Source organism: Pholis gunnellus (assembly GCF_910591455.1).
Source record: "Pholis gunnellus genome assembly, chromosome: 1".
Lineage (NCBI taxonomy): Eukaryota > Metazoa > Chordata > Actinopteri > Perciformes > Pholidae > Pholis > Pholis gunnellus.
Genome location: NC_136528.1, coordinates 31,400,476 through 31,420,894, shown reverse-complemented (window position 1 = coordinate 31,420,894; position 20,419 = coordinate 31,400,476). Strand labels below are relative to the sequence as shown.

The 20,419-nt window shown below is 41.6% G+C and overlaps 1 protein-coding gene across 1 annotated transcript; it reads right to left on the bottom strand.

Annotated features, from left to right (window-relative positions):
- Positions 1–9,363: 9,363 nt before the first annotated feature.
- On the bottom strand, positions 9,364–15,805 carry ccnd1 (cyclin D1). The gene is made up of 5 exons (XM_079166013.1): positions 15,441–15,805; positions 13,942–14,157; positions 13,029–13,188; positions 12,302–12,450; positions 9,364–12,180 (listed from the first exon to the last, which is right to left on the bottom strand). Exons 1-5 carry the CDS (start codon positions 15,636–15,638, stop codon positions 12,025–12,027), a joined length of 879 nt encoding a protein of 292 aa, XP_079022139.1. The 5' UTR covers positions 15,639–15,805; the 3' UTR covers positions 9,364–12,024.
- Positions 15,806–20,419: the final 4,614 nt, after the last annotated feature.

The window sequence follows — 20,419 nt, the reverse complement described above, 5'->3', positions numbered from 1 at the left end:
TGAGAGAGGCTGCATTCAGACAAGTGTTTCAGTTCGACTTGTACCCTCTTAAAGTAAAAAAAAAATCAAAATCAAAGGCAGAAGCCGAGTGGGCAACTTTCATGAAGAATCCAAAGAAAGAGAAAAGGAATGAATCGATTGGTGCTGCAGTAAAGTGGAGAGGAGGAAGAGGAGGAGAGAGGGTAAGAGTTTGAGTAATAGCGTAATAGTCGTTAGGAAGAAGGAAAAGAAGAGAAAAGGAGGTGGAGGGGAAGAGGAGGAAGAGCAGGAGGGAGAGGAGGAGGGACCGAGGTCTTTGAGAGAATGTAGAGGAATGTGGGGAGCAGGTGGTGAGTGGTGACATGAAAAGCAGTGGTGACAAATGCCGCCGTCCGTCCGGCCGGCAGCAGAAAGGCCCTCTGAATGAAATGGTGGCTTCGGATTTCACCACAAGCACACCAACAGCTCCGAGAGGAGGAGGGGCCTCCACAGAGAACAGCAGGTTTCCTTTTTTTTAGGCCCTTTGTTTTGTTTGTCTTTGGGGGTCAAACTACTGCTTCAAGGCTCAGAATGAACTTTGACGCTCAATAAAGTGGTCCCTTTGATTGGATATGATTATGACTTCATGTATTTTAACAGCTGTTACAGACAATACAAAATAATCATAAAAGAAATATGGAAAACCCTAAAAGAACCACTTTTTCTTTTTTAAATCCTTGGAAAAGATTCAAAGTCCATCTTAAAAGTCCGCCTAAATATTTTCTGACTTCCCTACTCTGTCTCTCATTGGTTCCCACTGAAGTGTATAGTATAATTTCTACATAGTTTCATAAGAAAGAAAAGGTTCAGTAATTTCCTGAAACAGCTGATCACTTTAGTTTGTATTAATTGTTACTCAAATAGGACGAAATAGTGCATTTGTTGGGGACTATTTTCAGCTGCGAATGAATCCACATTTGGTGCTCTTGATGGTATTTGTGGCGGCAGGACGGTGTATGTGGGACGAAGTCATAATAAGCTACAGTGTGTGTGTGTTCATGGTAATGAAGGAACGTGTCACCCAGTGGGGCTCATTGCTTTGTTTGAATAGGTTTTAGACATCCGTGGAGCTCTATGGACTTGATGATTAACACCATACTTTTCATTTGGGATTTAAAAAAATGCTTCTTGGGAACAAATTGACTTGCTGCTGCTTTTTTAAGGACTGGGCCTCAGAACGAGTAGGCTGCTGATGTATACTGGTTTGATTATAAACATGTTTTTTTGGTAATTTATAAAGCTAGTTATTGTTATATCTAAATGAGTTCAATGTAATTCAAGCAAAACCTTACTTCAATGAGCTGTTACGTCTGAATATCACCATGCCAATCACAACACATCAGGTCGAGAGAAACATGTTTTGCCAGTGTTAGCTAACGTTCCCTCAGATGCAGTGACACAAAACGGATCTGCTTTTGAGACAAAAAAATGATGTGACAACCTGCCTCAGTAAAGTGGTGAGGAAATATGACCTTGGATACATTCAATCTGGATTCATAATATCAGGCAGTGTTTGTGAGGGTAAGCAGAGTATTTATTTTGGTCATTACAGCTGACAGTGGCATAACACATATTTACAGCCCAGTTCATTTCTTCTCATTTTTTCTTCTCATGTATGTGGCAAGCTGGTCCTCGGAAATGTTTTAACAATCAGAAGTGGGCCTTAAATTACAGAACCCGTGAGCTACTGTACTGTATACTCATATACATCGTATACAGCAGATGCAGAGGACCTGGGCTGGATGACTCAGGATCTCAATGAGAAGAGGAAAAATGACCAAGATGAACACACCATGGTGTCATGTTGACGAGCATTGGTCATTACTCGAATTCTCAAAGATTGAATAATTGCTAAAGTATGGAGGGACTTTCAGATCATTGATTTTAAAAAACAAAAGCCCCTCATAAATGTTCTTTTACAAAAAATAATAGATGAATATATTTGAACAGTATGATTTGTCAATGGTATGTTTGTTTGTTGTATTGCTCACCAGGGAACAAAATGATGAAGACATGAACCCAAGGTATGACAACGGCCTCGATGTAAAACATGACAAACATGACAGCTACGGTAGCTTAGAAAACAGCAATACGGCATGGGCCCCTGAATCTGATGGAATTACTGTTATCAGACCACAGATGAGACAAAAGTTACACCACGCTGCTGGAAGACTACTTTGCCAGGAGGAGAGCGGGCGTCACAACTGTAGTAACTCAAATCCAGCCATCACAGGAGCGGTCATCTTCTCTCCTCCCGGCTGTAGTCTCAACGGGGAGCGAGGACCCAGCGGCAGAAAACATGGTGGAATTAGCAAGCTAACATTAGCGAGCTAACCAGCCAGCCGCTAAATGGGGTGAAATTAAAAGACTTAATGCTCCATCTACACACTCTTGTAATCAGTCATCAACACTAATTCACTAGATTGTGTGATGTGCTGAAAGCTTAATTTCCAGTTCACAGAAAAGAGAGAAGAGACTTGTGCTGCTATTGTGATCTTCACAATGGTAACCGAAAAAGTAAACACTCTAAGGAGAGGGGAGGAGGGGAGGAGGGAGTCTGATTAGACTGCATTAACATTATTTTATTCCCCGACGTAGATTAGTCCAGAGCGGTCGACTCCATCTCAGAAGTGGCCTTGCAAAATTAGGGCGGATTTAAAATAGTAGATTGTGTTTTGTGATTGTCATTTTTAACCATAAAATGTCAATATTAACGCTGGCATTGTTGCACTTCACCAGTAGTGGGCTGTCAGGGCCTGCAAAGCCTTCTCTGCTGGCCTAAACAGAATCACAAAGTTATAGCTATTTTATAATTTTATATTTTTTCTTAAATACACTACATGTATTATAATTTACAAAAATATTTTTTCCATTATATTATTTTCTCATTGCACAGCTACTGTCTTCCTCAGTTGCTCTGCTTCCAGTGCAGCTTGTTTTAAGTAGAGCTTTTATCCAATCAGATTTCTGTGATTGGTCAGTGGACGAGCACGTGACTATTGGAAAACGAAACCTAAGCAGAGGCGTAGTCGCAGTAGTGAGAGTTCAAATTGAAAGATATGGAAGAAATGATGCCATTTTTTGCATTTTGGTGTATATATATTTTTTTTTTTTTACTTAGCTTTGTTTTTTTAACACTCAATGGCTGAAGGAGGAGAAACGGATTTGTGAGTTGGGATTTAACCATGGGATGAAACTCTTTGTCAACAAAGAAAGGAGGATGGACTTTGTCTTTAAGTGATCAGCATTTGGTAAGTCAACTGCTGTAGCTTTAATATGCTTGTGTATTATTTGTACAACTTGTTTTTATGAAGATGGATTTTTGTTTGGTTTAATATGTGATAGGAACTATTGTTACGTCCAATGTTGCTCTGGGGACATATTTAGCCGGTACCAGTGTGGCCAACTTGGCGACTTTCTCGCTAAATCTGTCAACTTTCCAAACTGTCATGGCGACTTTTTTTTATCAAAAGCTACTAGCAACAAATCTAGCGACTTTTTCTGGTGTTGTTGGAGACTTTTCTGGTGTTTTGATTCTGACGTGAAAGCACGTACGTTCTACAGTTACTGCCGTGAACAAGCAGCACGTGCTGCCGTGAGCCGCCCCAAAGCACTCACAGGCAGCTACTCTCACAGCAGTCCCAGCTGCAGTCAGAGCAGAGAGGAGACGCACTCTCGGCGTATTCTCTGCAGTTAGTGTATCTATAGGTGTTGAGCTTCATTTTTACACAAAACAAATAATAACCTTAGCTGTGTTTCAGCTGCAGGACAGCAGTGAAGGCCCAGGTATAAAATCCACAGCCCGCCACTGCACTTCACCAAAATAAAGTCATTTTATTTAGTTTACTAATTCAAAGACATGTTTAAGTTTGCAGTCAGTTAATATTGAACGAGTTATGTGTCCAACTTGTACCAAATTCGACAATGCACTCCCTGGCGTCTCCAGCAGCTTTATAGTAAATTACAAAGATACTGAATATGTGAGCAAAACAGGAGCAATAATCATCCTCCTCAATCCCAGAGTTGTGCTTTCATTCACAAACCTGTAATGATCAGAGTGCAGCAGCCAGCAGGAGCAGACTGCAGAATGGATCCTCCTGGAAATACTTTCCTCCCTGTTTGATGTGGTCTGCTCAGTATGTCTCTCCCTGCTCTCAGACCACAAACACTAACCTGTGACAGGACCAGAATAGTTTATAGCATGTCAAATAAGTGCGAGTTGGTTCTGCGTGGAACAGCTTTTCCATTTCAATGCAAACTGCCATGTTAACACTCAAGCCCACGACCCAGTGTCATCCTTGGAATTATTTTTACTTCTCTCTGAGACTTCTCCAAGAACTGTTTGAGGCCTCCTTTACTGCACTTCATTCAAAACTCTTCTGGAAAGAATCATTCCAACTTAGTTCTTATTTTCATCATTTTGGTCAATGTTTCAATTGGTTATGATAAGACTATTCACCATAGTATTTGCTTAGTTCTGTGAACGACAAGTCCAACAAACACTCAGGTTAACCAGAGAGAATAAAGGTGAACAAGTTATTTACCATTGTTGTGTACACGCACAATTTTCCTGTGTAACGACACTTTTTTACAAGTATAGACCCTTTTACAGCAGACGTCAAATATGTACGCGCATGTTGACAATGGAGGTGACATTTTGCCGCAGCAATCCAGAAAAGTTTTAAACATTGAATCTAAACTGTTAACAGCATAATGTCTGCTTGTTGCATGTTTGCTTGTCAGAATCGATATTCCAACAGCAGACTACTTCTACAGAACTCCAGGACCACAACCATTTCAGAGCAGAACAGATGTTTCAGTTTAACAAGTGACCGTGTTAACTGGTGACTTTCAATTTCCATGGTTGCTCGTAGTAACTCACGTAAATGGTTGGCTTAAACAATAAACACAGATGAGTATGTATTTGAAATTAGTTAAGAAGACTACATGTTCTGTTTGTGTTTTCAACAGTTTCCGTCATAAAAAACAACTTTTATGACAAAGACAAAAAGACGCATTCCGCTGAGAGTCTCCAGTTAACACGGTCACTCCCTAAACCCAAACACCTGCAGTGTCTATGGCAGCAAGCTATAAATGTGTTGACTACCACTAGACAGAGGACACAAAAATGCTTGTGTTTGTAGTGTCCTTTTTAAAACTCAATAAACTCAAAACTGCTAATCAATGTCATGGTATTCTGGCGTTCTATATGACCACAGATAACTGCGAAATGCAACGTACGTGACAAAAACATCAACATTGACTTCTCGTCTTGCGTGGGGAACGAAGTGTGGTCTCCCGGCTGATATATCGTTGTTTGTTGGACCCATGCACCTCCTCTACATCAGGGGTGTGATTCAGCGGTATTTATATGTCCTTGTTCAAGATTATGTGGATAACATACAAAAACACTTTGTGGAATGTCTAAGAATTACGGCGCATATTGTTTCTTATAGGTATTGCTAAGAATGGTGGATGAAACCAGCCTTGGATCTGGAAAGTCAATTTGTATAGGATGCATTTGAAATCTTTGGTGGTAATGCCCTTGCATAGCTTTGAAAGCTAATAATTAGGTCATCTGGATAAAGCGTTGACCAATCATTACCACTACCACGGCTTTCTGTTTGTCGCTGTGCTCGTCCAACACATTCTTACACCAATGGGTCAGCTTGCTCAGTGTTCCTAAACTTCAAACTATGGCGCTCTATGAACCCCTCTATATAGTCAGTCTGTCATGGCGTGTTACATGCATAGTGTCTTTTCAAAATAAACTTCCGTCTCCCCATTTTGTTGCCACATTGGACTCTGCTTATGTCACAGTGCTCCCAGATCTCAATGATTACTTTGGTGGATATGTTGACCAATAAAACAATATCCAAAACTACAAAATAATATATGTATACTGTGATAAGCCGGAATTCTTTTATTTGGGACGTTTTTAGCCTTTTCACATGCAAAGACTTTAATAGGCTGAACAAATTAACAATACTATTTATGTCAGAAAATAAATAATTTATGTTTGCAATATCTACTTGAAACCGTAGTTTAAAATATGTTTGAGTTAAATCAGTAGAACTGGACTCCATAGGAAAGTGTGTGTGTGTGTGTGTGTGTGTGTGTGTGTGTATGTGTGTGTCTGGAGGGGTTGAGGGGATCAAGTGAAAATCAATAGACAAAGACAGACACATGGATAGAAAAAAAGTGAAAGCATGGTGTATCACGTACAGCAGGCTGCTGTTACATAGTGTATGTCGGTGTGTTAGTCTGTGTGTGTGTGTGTGTGTGTGTGTGTGTGTGTGTGTGTGTGTGCTGAGGGTCTTTGTCTGCTGCTGGTTGAGCTGGCGCTGGCAGGCCTGTGGGAAAGGATTAGACTTTCACGCCTTTTCCTCCACACTGAAGCTCCATCAAAGACATTCCTTGCATAACAAATCAATGAGTACTGTCCCACACACACACACACACACACACACACACACACACACGCACACACACACACACCATCACACACACACACAAACACACACACACACACACACACACACACACACACACACACACACACACACACACACAAACACACACACACACACACACACACTCCTGTTAATCATTAGCCAAACAATAACTTTCAGAATTCAGGCACTTTCTTTTTCTCTCCTTCAATGTGGGAAGGAGAAAATTAGCAAAGAATTTACAAGTTGAAACATTAGCATTTGTAGCAGTTAGGGGTGTCGCGACATACCACTATTGATGATAAGAGTGGTATTTAAAAAAATAAATATTGATCATCATCGTATGGTAACTTTGTGTAGATAATCACCTCTCAAATCAGGCTTTGTACAGTTTTGGTTAAAGACTCTCTCTACCTCCCTACACTCATTTTGAGAGTAATTTATTTGCCCAAAAAGAGCCGTCATGAAATTAGTTTTCTGGAAACATGCAGTATGGAATCTGTCAGTGAACATTTCTCTGATTTAACGTAACTGCGTGTTCCTACTTTTGTCATCACTTGTAATACTAGAGTCTTTCCTAATTTCTTCTGTATACAGTTGGGCAACAAATGAAAGTAAAATCAGCAACCAGTGTCTCACAGCTCCACCATGTGAGTGCTGTTATAGGTTCCTCATTGTGTTTCCATTGTATTTTACAAACCCTTTCGGATATAAACCATTAAAAGAAAACAGTAGGACTGACTTAACTATCTCATATAACTAGAATGCACTCATCCTCCTCTGATACAGACTCCAATGCAAGCTCAAGGTGTGTAGAGAGTACTGGAAGCTGGAAGAGGTGAAGCTCTCAGTGGAACTGATTGGGATCATTCTGTGGGAAGGCAATGTCACACTGCAACTAAGCATTGCTTCTTAACTATCAGACATTTACACACCAAAATCATTTTAAGCTTGTGCAAACCTACTATGAAAACTTAACTTAAAAATATTATGCAGATTTAGAAAATAGCATTGTAATGAAGCATCATTTGGACAGCCACCATCACATGCCTAACACATCATACATGTAATGGTGGCAGGATTACTGATCAGTAAAAGGTGATCAGAGTGGATGCTGCACTCCATGTTAGTAAAATACTTCTGCTCCTTGTAGCTCTCTGCAGTTCCTTTTAAACTCCAGTTGATTCATTAATAAGAGGTGATATCAGTCTGCATTTACTGACCCGAGCTTTGTTAAACATGTAATCAAATATATTTAATCCATTTCATGTTTCAAAACAACCTGACAACAAGTGCAGTTTATCACTAGTAACATGTGTCTGTTTACATTCCTTATGATGCAAATTCAAAAAATGCACGACTACTGTTTTTTTTGTGTGTGTTTGTAGTGTTGAAAATGTGCTACAACTGAATGCTCCTGCATCCCTGTGTTGCATAATGACAATAAAGGATCCTTGAAATCAATAGTTTTAGAACACCTGTATGGAGTAAATCTAAGCTAAGCTAATGAAACGCTTCCTGTTCCATAATATAGGGTTGCTGCTGTATTCTCTGTGAAGCATGAGCAGGAAGTGATGATGTAGTATCAGCATATTAGTGCTGATACAGCAGCAAGTGAACAGTCACATCTGGATAATACCAGAATTAGGTTAGTATGACACGAGATCATTGCATTATTACAAATAATGAATTTGAGTTGTGGCACAGACAGAATCAGAGCAGGAACCTGAGCCAACCCATGTGTCCGTGTCTACAGTACAATGTGAAACTGTGCTTTTGGATAGAATGTGAATGTTTTCAGAGGATGGAAAGCCAAAATCGGTACAATGCATATTTAAATGCATATGGACATCTACAGTGTCCAGTGCAAGCATCTACTTGCATTATAATACAGGAACTTGTGTCTTCACGCGACTTAAGGAATTCCGGTCTCAACATGATTCATGTTGCAAATGTGAGAGAAAAGAAGGAACAAGATAACCATGCAGCTGTAAAGCCAACACAGCACTTTCTTTCTTGTCTCTTGTCACTGGCAGAAGGAACTGATGGGTGACACAGGAAGTCAAATTGGTTAGAGGTGAAAAATTTCACTCCTGACTTTTGAGTCCATCTTCCTTAAAGTGACAACAGTGGTCCCAGAAAAAAGAAATAACGTGCAATGATAATAAATAACGCTGCCAACATCAAGAGCAATCAATGTGCCGTCAATCAATCAATGAAACATGTTTGGTGGCAAAAGTCCGCTGAGTCTCTCAATCAGGGCCACTGATAAACAGCTGTCTTCAAGGTGCTGATTCATTGTGTCCAATGGATCGGTTACGTCTTCTTTCAGGAGTCCGGGTTGTTGTTTCACAATCTCATTGGTCGCCGTGTGCGGCACAGTTGGGTGTGCAGCCACAATGTGTGGCCTTCATTCCGTTCCTCCTGCAGCTTTTTACAGCTTCTCCATCAGAACATTTGAAATGTTTCTTCTCGTTTCTGCAGCTAACCATCAGTTTCATCATCACACAATCTCTTGGTCATTTTTCGATCATTCAAATAATCATTTAGCCTTTAAAATGTCTCAAGAATAAATCGGCTGATATTCTAGATTTCACAGCTGTAGCCAAAGTGTGATGTAACTTGTTCCTGACATGTTGTTTGTGGCCCATGCACACCATCCTGCTGCTGGAACTAAAAGACCAAACATGTATTAATCCGCAGCTGAAAATAGTCCCCCGCAAATGCACTTCATACTACGGTCTGAGTAACGTTTGCTTAAAACTACAGTTCCCATCGGTTTACTTTTTACTCAGCTAATTTTCAACATCAACAACATACAGCGTGAGTTCATTTCATTGAAATATCTTCTCCTGTGGACAAGAAGAGACAGCTTTCCAGACTCCATCTAATTCATGGTTTTATTGTGTAGTTGACAGAAGTTGCAGAAAACTGGCATGAAGTAGACACAACTGTGTGGAATGATTTGTAACAAAAGAACTCTATGGCTTACCGAGCACGACACTGAATCTATTTACAAACTCAAATCAACTCACTGACAGTTTGAAAATTGCAGCTAAAAGCTTTTTTCTTTTATAAATATCAAAAGGGGAAAGGAAGGAAGGCCGATGGGCCTAAAGTGGGGATAAAAGTCTCCTTCACCGAGACAGAGTTATACAAATCCCATTTTTCTGTTATGGCACCTGCGTCAAAGCAGGCCCTGGACTCGCCGCTCCCATCGCGGATGCTTCATCTTAAGCAGGTTGAACAGAGCTAGGAGGCACTGAACCAACAAGTAGAACAGAATAACAGCTAAACAAATCAAACAAACTAGGATTAGAGATAGATCTTGACTGTCACATGAGGTATTGTGGATCAAAGCATTTCTGTACATTGTCTCATTTTTCCTTTTTTTTGGAATAGTTAGGAAAATCATATTATGTAATTATAAACAAACAAAAAAAATAAAACAGATCACATAGAATCTACATAAAAACAAATGAGGATGTCAATAAAACAATTTTCTATGAGAAAAGTCAGACCTAGATTGGCAGTATATTGACATTTATATGTATAAAAAAACACCAAAAATTTAGCAGCAAACAGGAGAAAAGCATCATTTTAATCCATTACGTTTTTGTCAAAGTTTTTTCTTTTTTTTTTTTTACACGTAGCTGGGATTCATTTTCTATAGCAGCGGAATACGAGGAGTGTTTCTCTCCTACTCTCTATCCTTAATGTACAATCAGAAACCTAACAGGGCTCCCACACAGCTCAACATCAAACACAAGTCTACCTTTCTGCCACACGGGATTTGAAGAGAGTCGTCCTGCTCGTACTCATCTGTCCATCGTCATATATAAAGCATACACCAACCTCGTCATGACATCTTTGCCGTCCTGTGTAGGAACCCCGACTTGAACTCGACAGCATTAAAACACCCCTCCCTGTTGAGCCTTCACCCTTTTTGCCACATTTCCACCCCTCGGTACACTTGCCAGCTTTGCTCTCCACATTTCTTTCAGCAAGTCCCTAAGAAATGCGGCCCACGCCTTTTAGGTTTGTGCAAAATCATAGTCTCAACACTTGTTTAAGCTTCACCCCCTTCCCAGAACCCATGAGCAGTACTTGAACTGAGGTGCAGTGACGGCAGTTTTAGTTTTACAAACATTTGTGGACGGCAAGGCTGCTCTGGAGGCAGAAATAGTTCAACAGTAGGTGGAGCCACGGTTAGTTTGGAAACTATGAAAAGAATAAATAATGTGTTTTGCGATATAAAAATAAAGTATTATTTGAATTGTAAAAATAATACTTCGTTTTACTTTTCCTGGACCTTCAACTTCTGGCTCTGCACACTGAAACAAAGACATTTGTTATAATGGAAGAGCAGCTTTGCCTGAATGAAACATCTGTTGAACTAAAACTAATGGCAGACAGCTGCAGAAGGCCACTGGCTCCAGGAGACTGTGATGACCGTGTCCAGCAGCATTCAGTCTGCCGTACTGCTCATTCTTTTGTCCCATTAGATGAATCCGATCCAGGTCTGATCCAGATCCAGCTGTATGCAGGTGCTGCTCTGACTCTATTGCTGAAAGACTCCTGCTCAACCACCCATTCAAATTTCATCGTGTTTTACAAACTTAATCACTGTGATGTTTTTTTAGGCGACCAGCAGCGCTGACCAAAAGTGCTTTTTTTTTTTTTTTTTTTTAAACAAAGTTGGAATGGTTTAGGTATAACTACACAGAGATAGAGACATAGCAGACTGTGGAGCGCTCTGCTTGCTTGTGCATTGCTTTGATCTTATCAAATTACAGCAAGCTGAAATGGGTAAAGTCAACGAATGACATCAGCAGTCCACAGTCACTAGGGTAAGAAAACAGAGCGTCTCACACTACACTTGGTTTAAAAAGAGGTCTAAAATGATATATGATAAAGTGACTAAACATAAGCAAGCAGGGATATATGAATGTTTGCATTGCAACGAGACAAACATGAGAGCTTGGACAGGAAGTCTAAAACATTAGAAATAACGATAAAGAAATAAACAGAAAAAGCCTCTTCTCTTTAACAAACGTTAAAAGACCTGAAGACAGACTACAAGGACCTACTGTACACGACGCTTTGGGATGTTTTAGTAGGCAAGTTAAGTCTGTGGTAATTTAAAGATTCCTATTTAATATTTGAGGAAATGAGAAAAACAATCTACTAAAATGTCTGTTTTGAGGCTTTAACTCCAGCTCACACAGGTCATCAGTATTCGTTTTTTTTTCTCTCTTATACATTTCTGTAGTGTTCATTTCTTTTCCCAGGATGGGAGGGGCACTGGCAGGAAATGTGACTTGGGGTTTGCAGGGGGGGGGGGGGGGGGCAGCGCTCTGTCCCGTCTTGGCAGCCGGAGCGGACAGCGGGCATGCGAGTGACATGTCGGCCATGATAGCAGCCCAGGAAGAAGGCGGGGGAGGGGAGGCTGGGTTTAGATGAGGAACCCCTTCCCCAGCCCGCCCATCACCGCCCTCTGTCGACAACTTTCCTTCGATCACCAGGTCGCCGCGCGGCGCGGCCGTCAGTCATTTCAGATGTTGATGTCTCTGACGTCTGTCGGGGTGCAGGACAGGTCCACGTCCTCGTCCACGTGTTTGGTTTCTGTCGTGTTGCTGTGCTGCTGAGCCTGTCGCAGGCTGGACTCCAGCAGAGACTCGATCTGCTCCTGACATGACCGCAAGCAGTCCTGCGGACACGAGATCAACAGTGAGCGAGTGAGTCAACACGAGCACGCTGCCAACATCAAGAGCAATCAATGGCTTTTTCCACATTCAAATATGGGTTTGGGAGAAAGTGTGTTTGCATACCGGGTCACTGCGGATGACCTGCGACAGGAAGTTGGTGAGGTTCTGGGAGGACAGCGAGGCGTCCTGGCTCTTCAGGTAGAGGCCTTGAACAGCTGCCACCACGCTGCCCGCCGCCACCATGGACGGAGGACTGGCGATGAAGTTGACATCTGTGGAAACGGTACAAGCACGTGTTACAACATAGAACATCCACAGCACAGACGAGCATTATGCAACACCACATCTACTTTACTTCAAATATATGAATAGAACTTTTGTTAATAAACCCTACGAGTTCCTGATCCATGTGCACTGTTGTAAGAGATGCCTTACATTTAACAAATACAAACTCACTCCAGACCAGACAGATCCCTACATCCTCTAACAGGAAAACAACACATGACTATGCTCACACAAAGCTACACATCTGCCCCTCTGAACCTTCAACATTTATTAACTAATAATGACAACATGGTCAGATCAGAATAACAAACTTGGGGGAAGAATAATCCCAAACTGGGGCTAGGGCTTTTTATCTGCAGAGAACGTCACTGAAACCCTAATCAAGCCTGTCTGGAGACCTGCGTCACAAAGAAAGAACTAAATACAGAGGAAACAGGGAATATTACATCTACAAATAGAGGAGATGAAATATTTTTAAATATAAAAGAATGAGCATTCCATAATAATCATTCAGTATATTTACTGTAACATGACCTTGTATTAAGACATAATGTTCATATCCTACCTGTGGCACAGAGAGCCACGAAGGTCTGAGCGTGTTTCCTGAGGATCTGCTTGGTGGACGGGTAGATCTTCAACTTGGACAGGAAGTGCTCGATGAAGTCATAAGGCGTGACTGAAGCCAGGTCCCACTTCAGCTTGTTGAGAACCAGCAGCTCCATTTGCTGTGTACGGAGCAGACCAGAGGCATTCACTCAAACAGACCCAGAACAAGCAGCACCTAAATATCTGCTTCACTTCGTTTTGATACCATCTTAGTTCATGTTTCTGGCTTTCTTTCTTTAGCCCTGTAGTGCCCAAAATAGTTCAGCTTCCTCAAAAATGTATTTTGATAAGTTGCTATGCAAGTATACTAAATGCATAATCCACATTTTTACTTGCTCAATAATTTTTTTATTATTTATTGATTACTAAACTAATATGTATATATATATAAAACACACAGTCCCATCAATACAGTAATACATGCATGTCTCTGTTGTGTGTGAATATGATTAAACTGTGTTTAAGTATCACATTCAATGATCCGCCACAGTGCCTGTAGTTCTTCATGTTCTTTCATTGCCAGCAGCCTGCACCTCTATCTCATGGCCACTAGGTGTCGCTGTGAGCCAGTGTTTTCTTGGCAGTCACTGAGACCATTCATGAAATCAGAGAGGCCTCGAAGTCGCCATGGGAAAGTCACGGGCAGCATTCAGACCGCTGCGCCAAAGCTACATTTCTACATTTTTTTCATGTCAACCAAAGGATTTATGTCAGATACAGTTTGGATATTTTATGAAAATGGTGACACTGACAAACCAGAAGAACTACAAGCACTCTGTCGGTGTATTCCTGTCATGTGGTCTCCAGTGAGTGCTACTCGTGTAGGCTACTGTATGTGTTATGCAACATCCATGTCTGCAGAACTCAATTACCAGCAGCTCTCCGGGCTGGACCGAGTTGTCCGTGTAGATGCAGAGTTTCTCCGCCGTTAAGGGAACAGTTTCCTTCATCTTGGACGCCAGAAACATGCATGTGGCTCCCAGCAGCTGTAGTCTTGTTTTCCTGGTGGCCTCCACTGATAAAAATCGGTCCAAATAGTTCATAGCCAGCGGAAAAACCTCCTCCTCGCATTTCTGTTCCTCGCAGACCTGGAGGTGAGAAAAGCACTTATTGGTTGCTGGAGGAAAATCCCCCATTCACATGCACTGTTAAATCCTCTCCCCCACAGACTCTATACGTCTCATTCCGTGCACAGCTGTTCGCATTAAATCATCCGAACATGAGTGAAAAGGAATTAAACATTTTGTGCATCTAATTCACTCGAGTTGAAATATCCCGTATTCAACGCTATTTAATGCAAACACACCGAACACATTTAAAATCAGCGTAGTTTATTAGAGTAAGTAAGAATTGTGCAGTCAGTTCTGACTGAGACACAAAGGTGGCGTCGATGCAAGTTTCACTCTGCAATTTCAACTTCGTCATCTTTTCATAAAATAATTAGAAATATTTAAAAATTACCAGGGTGCGTACAATTATCATGTAAATGATCCTCATCGAATGCCTGTTCGGATGAGAGTACAGTGTGTCGAATTGTGACACAGATGGATTAAATAAAAAAATTTTTCTCAGACTGCTTATTCGAGTGCTGCAGGCGACACTTCCCGTCGGCTCTCCGATGCACAATTTCAGAAATTAATATAAAATAGAAAACTACAAAGACTTCAATCCAATAGTTCATGTTAATGTTAAAAAACATGTACTCTATCAAATCCGACTCTTTAATTGGATGGAATACTTTGGCACTTTGACTAAAAGCCCTTTTTCCTGAGCGACCTTCACACACCGCAGCGACTCTCGTGAAGCAAAACAAACTTTTCCAGTTGATACCAGTCCATCGAGCTGAAGCAGCCCCCACGAACCCGGCTCATGGTACACAAGCATTTTCGGCTGATTGAACCGAGTTACTGTCATTGCTGCTGATGTTATAGATTTTTAATGATATTAAAATCCTTCTCTTATACGACAACAAAGATGGCGCGTAATACTGGCACGGGCCAGACTGCATACGTGTACATTGCTGTTATTTTGGAATATTTTCCACATGTAATTACATTTCATAACCTTCTGTAAAATGTAGGCTAAGACATAATCAATAACAAAAGGTGTACAAAGTGAGTGCGGTCCGGAGCCAATATCTCCTCTTATAGCCGAAGGACCACCCAGCACTCGTGAGGACAGACTTTTCACAGCGTTTATGTAACGTGCACAGTGAATTAACACACATTAGCCTCTCACACACGCACAGCTTTCACCTTTACACTAACTCATCATGTTGTGGATACAGCCCGCATACAGCTAGCGACAAACCAACAAGATAGCAGCGAAACTCAGCCACTGAAGTCGAAAGTTGAAGTGAAGTAAAACCAACCTCTAGCATCCATGTGGCAACTATTTTCCTCATTTTGGGCACAATTTCCTTCTGGACACACTTGAAGTAGTTTGGCGACGGCAGGTAGTTCTCCTCTGCCTTCAGCATGGTGTGGAGAACTCGGTCGTTGAGCAGGTTGACGTCCTGGTAGGCTCTCCTGATGGAGTCCACCTCGCAGCACAGCAGCTGGTCCTCCATAGTAGGCTACTTCTGGTATTAGGGTTATGATCACCGTCGATATAATTTGTGTTCTCACCCTGTTCCAGTATGTCTGTATTACTGGGGAACAGGCTGCGGCAGAGACAGAAGGCTGCAGTCCGCTGGTTTTAAATCACTTTCTTCTTGCTGGGCTGCTGCCGCTGCGAACTGTTGCTCCTCCGGTGTGCGCGAGCCCACTGAAGCACAGAACGCTTCCCTCTACTAGACAAAAAACCCTGCCTCGCGCTCAGCGCACACGCACAAAGGCTCACACACTCACACACAGCACGCGCGCCCCGGAGAGGGGAAGGTGGAAGGGTGGGTGCGTGCGATGACGTCAGCTGTTGTTAGGAGGGAGGGAGGGGGGGGGGATCAAAGAGACAAGCAGGCTGCTAGGGAGCGCGCGAGGAAGGGATTCTATTATATACATATATATATATATATAAGGAAAGAGAGAGAGGGGAGGACCCCCACCCCCAGTTTTTGAGCAGGAGGTGGGAGGTCCGGGGCCGACTCTAGGGGACGTCTGTCGCCGGTGGAGTGGAGCTGCCCGGCGGAGGTTGGCAGCTTGGCGTCGGTAGGGGGCGATAAAGGCTTTACACCGCTTCTTCCTCTGTCTTTACCAAAGACTCAATGAAAGCAGCAGCTCTCTCAACAAACTGCTGAACATGAGGTGAGCACATGGGACAATAGTGCAGTCTGAAACACACAGTAGGCTACTGCTTTATTTACCTCCATTCATTCCTACTTTAAATAACAGAGAGGCGGTTAGGATGAGCTGTAGCTGCTATTAAATCACCCGAGCCCTGTCTATAAGATGGCAAACATTATTACCAACCCAAATCTAGCTGTATAACATCTGTAATGTAATGCATCATATGAATTGTTGAGCACTGTAAATTCCCTGCGCACAATTCAGTTAAACAGCAACATAACCAATCAAACGGGGGACCGTGGTCTAAATGGTGCTGGTTTGAGATCTGGTGAGTCAACATCTGTAAATGGGAACCCCACAGTTAGCATTTTAACTCTATGTCAAATGTATTATTTGATCAATTATTAATGTAATTGAGAAGTATGTGTGTGTGTGTGTGTGTGTGTGTGTGTGTGTGAACACTACTGACCATTACAAAAGTAAATTTGCAGTGTAGCAGGAACTGAGTTGAACGTCAGCTTAGTTTGCTTTGTAAGGCTGGAGTGCAAATAGTAAAGTTTAAAAACTTTTTCTAAAACACATTCTCTCTCTCTCATACACACACACACACACACACACACACACACACACACACACACACACACACACACACACACACACACACACACACAAACGGGAGGAGACTGTAGTTTCACCAATGGGAGGAATTGCTGTTACTAGGCAGATGTCGGCGCAACTTTTCATGTGGGGAAAAGTTTCATGCACTAGAAAAATTGGCATAGTTATTGATCACCCAATCAAAGTCCCTTAACATAGTATAGTCTTACACATAATCAATACAGGCATTATCTACTGATAGCACTGCTTTATAGGTGTATATCCCTGCTGCTCTATTGTTTTAGGAGAGGACAGCAGGAGCCATATATTCTGACATTTACAACTTGATACAAAGTATATCAATCACGCTCTGTGACCACGTATTTAGTTGCTCAAGTTAAAAAGCAGCATTTAGTGTTAGGTTGTGCACATTTGAATGTAGTTTCAATATGAATCGGAGCTTTTCACATTCCTGGAATTCCTCTCTGGGCTATTGGGTGTACTACCGTAATGTCTGAAGAGGGTTCCACCTCTGTGGAAAGAGCCTGGAGTCACATCAGAGCATACTTTCTAGTTGTTGTTCATATGAGGGATCCAAAATACAATATGATTCTGTTCAGCAAAATATGTATTTACCATGCATTTGCATCTGTAACCAAGTTTTAATATGTGCTGATTTTTCCAAACATTTACCTTCTGTTTACCTTCCTTTTGCACTTTATGTTTGGAAAACCTCTCAACAGTGTTATGGATCATTTAAATGTTTCCCATGCATACATTTTATTACATTGTATTTGTTTTGTGATTTCCTCTTTACAACTGGACCTCCCATCAATACGATTACAATTGTACCATTCTTATAAAAGAATACAATTTGATAAAATAATACATGTGTAATCCAGCTTTCTTTTCACCATTATAAGCCCTTTTGATTGTCTTAGACCCTTTAACAAATTGTTTATCACTCAAGTACTTTCATTCATATAGCTTATGTAACTAGGGAAACGTTTTAATCAAATTCCTATTTTATTTAGTTATTTTAAGATTGTTTGCAAATGACAAGGTGTTGGAAAACAGAATATATATCCTGCAGACACAGCGTGAGGAAACCTGGACCCAACAGTAATTCTGATCCACTTCATTTCCCCTCATATATGTCTTTTCTCAATGGCATGCTCTGTCCCTCTCATGCACAGATAGATAGAGGCTTTCTACGTGGAAACAAAGGGAGCTGGAGCATGTGACTTTTGCAGTGAGGCTCTTCTAGTAGCTTTATGGTAACGGTAGGGAGTGTTTAAAGGGACAGCAGAGAGCTGAAGTGAAACCTGCAGAGCACAGACTGGTTCATACTACTGATCGCACTACCACGGAGCCCACGGCGGGAAAATAAATGATTTGTCAAAGACTAAACCAAGGTTTTTCCTTTTTGCCCACTTGCAGTGTCTTTATTTGCATTGCTTCTTCAACACATCCAAACTGATATGACCACTTGTTGAACTTACTTGACTACACAGGTTAGGCCACATACTTAAATATAATGTTGATTTTTTTCTGTTAATTCAGTTGAAGAAATGTGACTACATTCTATACATGCCCCAAGAAAAGAAAAGGATAGAGGAATACAACTCTGCAGCCATGCTAGCAGCAATATGAGATGCTAATGATAACCCTATTTAGCAGTTAATGACTATCACCATCATAGTTAAGGAGTGGGGACAAAATAAGGCTGATGGGAAAACCTATATTTCTTTACTGTGTATGATCACCTGATATAGTCAGATGAAGGCGTTTACATGCAGATTTTTTCTGCACACAATTTTTGATCAGCTGAACTGAACAGCTCTCAACCATCACGCTGTGAATCAGAAAAGCGCTGCGATATCTACACATTTAAAATCTCTTTGCACACACTGTACAAGCTAATACTTCAGTTAATGGTTGATTTGGGAGGTAATACTCCGCAGGAATTTAAAAGAGACGTATTAAACATTCTGAACATTGACATAGCAGCAAACAATGATTTGCTATGTAAAGATAGAGTCGAGTAATGTCTTCCTGAGCAGAGAAGAGAGATGCATGTGAGCGTGCCCCACTGGTTAGCTCGTAGGGCCCACCCTCAGGTTAACACTGTTAGCTCTGTCAGAACTTTCGCCATAGTTAGCACTGTTAGCATTGTAAGCTGTCAGACCACCATCGACATGTTGAGAGCCGTTTAGAGGCAGTCAAAATGCTCCCAATCTCAGATATTGCTCCTTAAGTGTCCTGCATGTTGGTCATTGCAGGTGTGACAAGTTTCACTTTGATGTTTCAGATCCATGTTTTCACTCAGGTCTGAGGACTAGCACATCACATTTCCTAGCTCTGTGCTTTGGTTTGTTTCTGTGACTTGAATCACGTAAAAGAAACATCAGTTGTCATCATCACATTTTCTGTCTCAATGATTCATTCATTACATTGAGCAGTTCTCGCTTTCATTCATCCGTGGGTTAGTTGGTGTGTGTGTGTGTGCATGTGCTCACTCATCTCTCAGCTCACTCATTTCTGCGACAAAGAAATATTGTAGAATAGTCCTGGTTATTCTGTTATCCTGTCTTCAACCAACCCTCAGCTTTAATACCTAAAAGCAAAGCAGTGTGTGTGAGCCTGCAGGAGTGTTGAAGTGGTGACATTTGTCTTCACCCTTGTTCTATGTCCAGCTTTGAAGTCCTGATGCCTCTTCATATTCTAAATATGACCTCCGACAACACACACACACACGGTATCTGTGTGAGGGCTTCCCTTCCTCCAGCCATCATCCAGAAGGACTGAGTGAAAGAGAGATGGCAGAAAAAGAGGGTTCTTCCCTGTGAATGAAGCTCCTTTCTCTGCTGAGGGCAGGTCCACAATGACCCTGTAAAGATGGATAGGGAGATTGTCCTGTGAAGTGATCCGCGAACACAGATAGGCGGGGGTCAATCCGGGCGTGTGTGTGTCCGTGTGCGTGTGTGTGTCCTGCACCACAACAAACCTAACAGCACCTCTGGTCTGGCTAGATGGGTGGGTGCTATAGGGCCAAGGGCAAGGATAAGAGGAAAAAAACCAGCACAATGGGTCAGTGGGAGTTTGGGAAGGGGGCAGGGTGGGTTGGAATGCCTGCATCCCATATCACACACAATTTAAGTCTACAGGGGGCTGCTTTGATAAGTATCTCTCATGCTAACTACGAGTTAAGCTTTGACCAGCTAATATTTGACATACACTTTACTCAGGGGTTACTCAATCAGGCTTTTAAAACACATTTTCATCTTCATCGAAAATTGTCATCTGTCATTTGTATCTCAGTGTAACACATTATGTTGTGCTGACAAAAAGTTGCTCAAACTTGTAACCATTAATGTTGCATTCACACTGTATGCTGTTCCCAAAGAGCCTCAGGTGTTTTCCTCTTGGCACACAATAAGTGATTCCTCCTGTGGATAAAAAAAAAGAAGTGGATAGTTAACATGAGCGGTCATAGCCCTGATGGCTCAGCAGGATACAGGACACAGGT